General features: G+C 32.0%; 1 protein-coding gene across 2 annotated transcripts in view; it reads right to left on the bottom strand.

The window, feature by feature from the left end:
• HOMER1 (homer scaffold protein 1) overlaps positions 1-3,922 on the bottom strand; it is a 130,467-nt gene that overhangs the window by 31,542 nt on the left and 95,003 nt on the right. For both annotated transcript variants that reach the window (XM_019641018.1, XM_019641019.1), the window contains one exon: positions 361-517. In XM_019641018.1, coding sequence (XP_019496563.1) covers positions 361-517 — 157 coding nt within the window. The remainder of the gene's footprint in view (positions 1-360; positions 518-3,922) is intronic.

Raw genomic sequence — 3,922 nt, 5'->3', positions numbered from 1 at the left:
CAATTCAGTGTCTCAATTTTCACTGGAATTGTGCTGAGTTTGTATTACTATTCCTATTTTATAGATGAGAATACTGAGCAGAAAGAGGGGAATAACTTACCAAATATCATACAGCTTATACATGACAGAATAAGAACTTAAAATCAGATCTTTCAATTCCAAAAGTTGTATATTCTTCATTAAACTGTGGAAAACATTTTTCTTAACCAATAAACCCACATATAATATAACCCATATATATGTTCTGACAACTAGCAAAAATCTCCAAAAGATGTCCCTTTGCTGAATCTACATATAAATTTCCTCTGATCAAGGAAACCTGTGGGCCATAAATCCCTATGGACAGCAGCCCACACTCACCCGCTTGTGCAGACGCTCTGCTTCCTCTTGATACGCAGCGAGTTGCTGCTTCCATTGTTTCACATTGGCAGTCGACTCCAACAGGGCTGCAGTAAGTTTGGCATTATTTCCTTTGAGGGTAGCCAGTTCGGCCTCCCAGTGTTTGCTGATTGCTGAACTAAATAAAAGAAAAGAAAATTCTGTCCATTACACTGAATATTGTTGCTTTGATAGAACTGCAGTACTCGGTTCTATCATTTGGTTTATAGCCCATGAATGTTTCAAAGACAACCCCAAAAGAGTAAAAACACAAATATTTCACCGCAATGTTCCTAGTGAAGAAAACCTAGCAAGTGAAAACCTAAAAAGTACCAAAGCAGTAGGCTTAATGTGGAATAGTTCCACTCATGACACACACACAGATATCTCCAGAAGGGTTTCTACCTATTCTGTTTTGAGAAATAAATGTTATATCCTGAAGAATATCTACAAATAAAACCTAGCAATGCATTTATATAAGAGCATCAAAGCCTGAAGTACAATTTCATTCCTTTATATAAAACATATGAAGAGGCTTCAATGTTAGTAAGTTTGGGATATGTAATATAGTATTTCTTTTGAAATTGTTGATTTATCTTATTCAGAATTTTAAAAAGCACAAAATACAAAAAATTGCTGCAATAAATTGATTTCAGATCATACGATAGGCTAGACCTAGAAACTATTCTAATGACTCAATTTCTGATAGAATTCCACTGTCACTTATAGAACAAAACTAAAGCAATCACCTTTTTCCTCATTTAATGTTCTACTCGATAAGTTACCGAAAGTTAAATATCTCAACCAAGACAACTTTCTATTACAAAGATAATTCTATTAGTTAGGAAGACCCCTCTCTTGATAATTACTTTCTTAACTTTCTAATGAAGAAAGAATTGCCTCATTTTGAAAGAAAAAGGTGGTGTCTGTTTCTCATTATTGAACAGTTTATTCCTATTAATGAAATTCTAACCTCATCCCATTAACTAGTGATGAGAGCAGTTTTCTTTAATCAACATTTTGGTTTTTGGTAAGTATCTGTATCACATAGCAAATGTTTTGATAGATTGATATTTTATGGTAATTTTTAATATGTTGTATAAAAGAAAGGATAGTTTCTATCCAGATCGCTAAAGCTCATCACTAATAACAAGACATATCAGCATGACAAGGTTATTTCTGTGGTATTTTTGCATAACCCTCATTACAATTATGAGAAAACATCTTATAAACCCAAACTGAGGGACAGTCTCCAAAATCACTGATTAGTACTCTTCAAAAGTGTCAAGAAGAGATAAGACTCAGAAACAGAATGGAGGAGACAAGAAGAAATACTTAAATGCAATGTGGGATCCTGGATAGGTTCCCAGAACAAAATAGGGACATTGGTGAAAACTGGTACCTGTAGTTTAGTTACTAGTATTGCATCAAAGTTACTTTCCTGGTTTGGATAATTATATTATGGTTATGAAAAATATTAACATTAAGGAAAGCTGGATGACAGGTATACTGGAATTCTCTGCACAGGTTTCGTAAACTTTCATATGTCTAAAACCAGTTTAAAATCAAAAGTTACAAATTTTTTCTAAAGTTTACTAAGAAAATTTCATCAAAACATGCAAGAACAAAATCAAATAATAAGTTAAGCCATTACTCTAACAACCCACTTCTAGCCTTAAAAATAAAGCTTTTCTAATTTCTTCTTTTGTGGAATGATTTTTCCCGATTCAGATTTTCAGAGCAAAGCATACACTGATTCACCTGCTCTAAGTGAATTACAGATTTTTTAAAAACCACCTACCAATTTTTATGCTATAGAGATGAGTTTTATTTAAATAGACCCTTCAATTCAACAATGAAAATCTTATTAACTAATTTAAACACTTGATATATGCAAATATCAAACCTCTTAAAAATTAAAGAAAAAGTGATTTTGAATATTTATTTTTAAATCCATTTGTCAAAAGTTTCACAACTATACAGTAAGATTACCACATATCTTTATAGCAGGAAAAAGAACAAAAAGGAGGGTATTTCCTATTTTATATTTCTAGGCTTATTTTATAGGATACAGGGAGCAAAGTCCATTAAGAATTTAAGAACTCAGCTTACTTAACAATTGTTTCAATAATTATTTGTGTGATCTTGGATTAGTCTGGCAACCACTTTGATCTCAGTTCTTCATATATCAAATAAACAGATTAGTCAAGATCTGCACTGTCCAAATGTTAGCCACTAGCTATATATGGCCATTTAAATTAAAATTGCTCAAAATTAAATAAGGTAAAAATTCAGCTTCTCAGTCCCATTAGGTACATGTCAGGTAGTCAATACCCACACATGGCTACTGTCTACCATATTGGACAGCAAAGATAAAGTTTTCATCATATCAGAAAGTTCTCCTGGATAGTGCTATCCTAAATGATCTCTACATTTCAGACTGGCTTTTCAATTCTATGTGTTATGGGCTAAATTCTGACACCCCCAACCTCCACCCCCAAAATCAATATGTTGAATTCCTAACCCCCAGTACCTTAGAATATGATTATATTTGGAGATAAGCTCTTAAAAGAGGCAATTAAGGTTAAATGAGTTCATTAGGATAGGCTCTAANAAAAAAAGAGAAGTTTGATGATAAGTTTAAACACAATCCCGGTAGTTGAAATAGAAATAACTCAGTCATACTCTGGAAAATATGGTGTTTAAAACTGAAATGTTAATTTAAGTATTAAGGCTTTTAATAAACAGTGGCTTAGAAGAAAATCTCAAGGACAAGAACGAGGTTGTTTTTAAAGAAACACTGAATCATCAGTGTTACTGATAGCCCCCAAAAGATAATATTGGTTTGAAAACTGTGGACATAGATTATAGAGTCAAATAGTGAATCAGACGAGTTAGACTTTGAATATTATGAAATTATAGGAACATGTTAAACCATTTATCTTACATATATTACATATACACAGAAGTGTTACACAGATATATTGACATCCCTGTCAGAATAAGTTTGGAAGAGCTGCTATAGTCAGTTTATTTGACATTTTTCCTTAGCAGTATATAAAATAATGGTGTATCTTATCAAAGACATCTGAAGTCAGATAAAATGAAGGATTTTACTTAGCTCTGGAAAAGAAAATGAAACACCATTGACTTTTCTGAGGAAGTTATAAAATTAATCTGAAAACAAATTACTTCAAAATGTATAATGTTTGCCTTTATCAGTCTATAAATAGAAATGTGAGTTGTGAAGAATATTATTAAATGTATTAATTAAACAAAAACCAAATGTGAAACAGTGGTTAAAAGTATAGGCTCAGATATACCTAAAACTAATAACAATGTTAAATGTCAATTATATCTCAATTTTTAAAAAAAGCATAGGCTCAGAAGTCTGTTGACTTGGTTCAAATTGTGGCTTCAGCCATTTGCTAGTTATGGGACAATGCGCATGTTATCTAATTTCATTAGGTCTTAGTTTCCTCATCTGTAAAATTAGGATTAATACTATCATCACTGGGTGATTTTGAGGAATAAATAGCCCATA

The sequence above is a fragment of the Hipposideros armiger genome, unplaced genomic scaffold (genome assembly GCF_001890085.2).
Source record: "Hipposideros armiger isolate ML-2016 unplaced genomic scaffold, ASM189008v1 scaffold_55, whole genome shotgun sequence".
Taxonomy (NCBI): Eukaryota; Metazoa; Chordata; class Mammalia; order Chiroptera; family Hipposideridae; genus Hipposideros; species Hipposideros armiger.
This window is presented reverse-complemented; position numbering and strand designations above follow the sequence as displayed.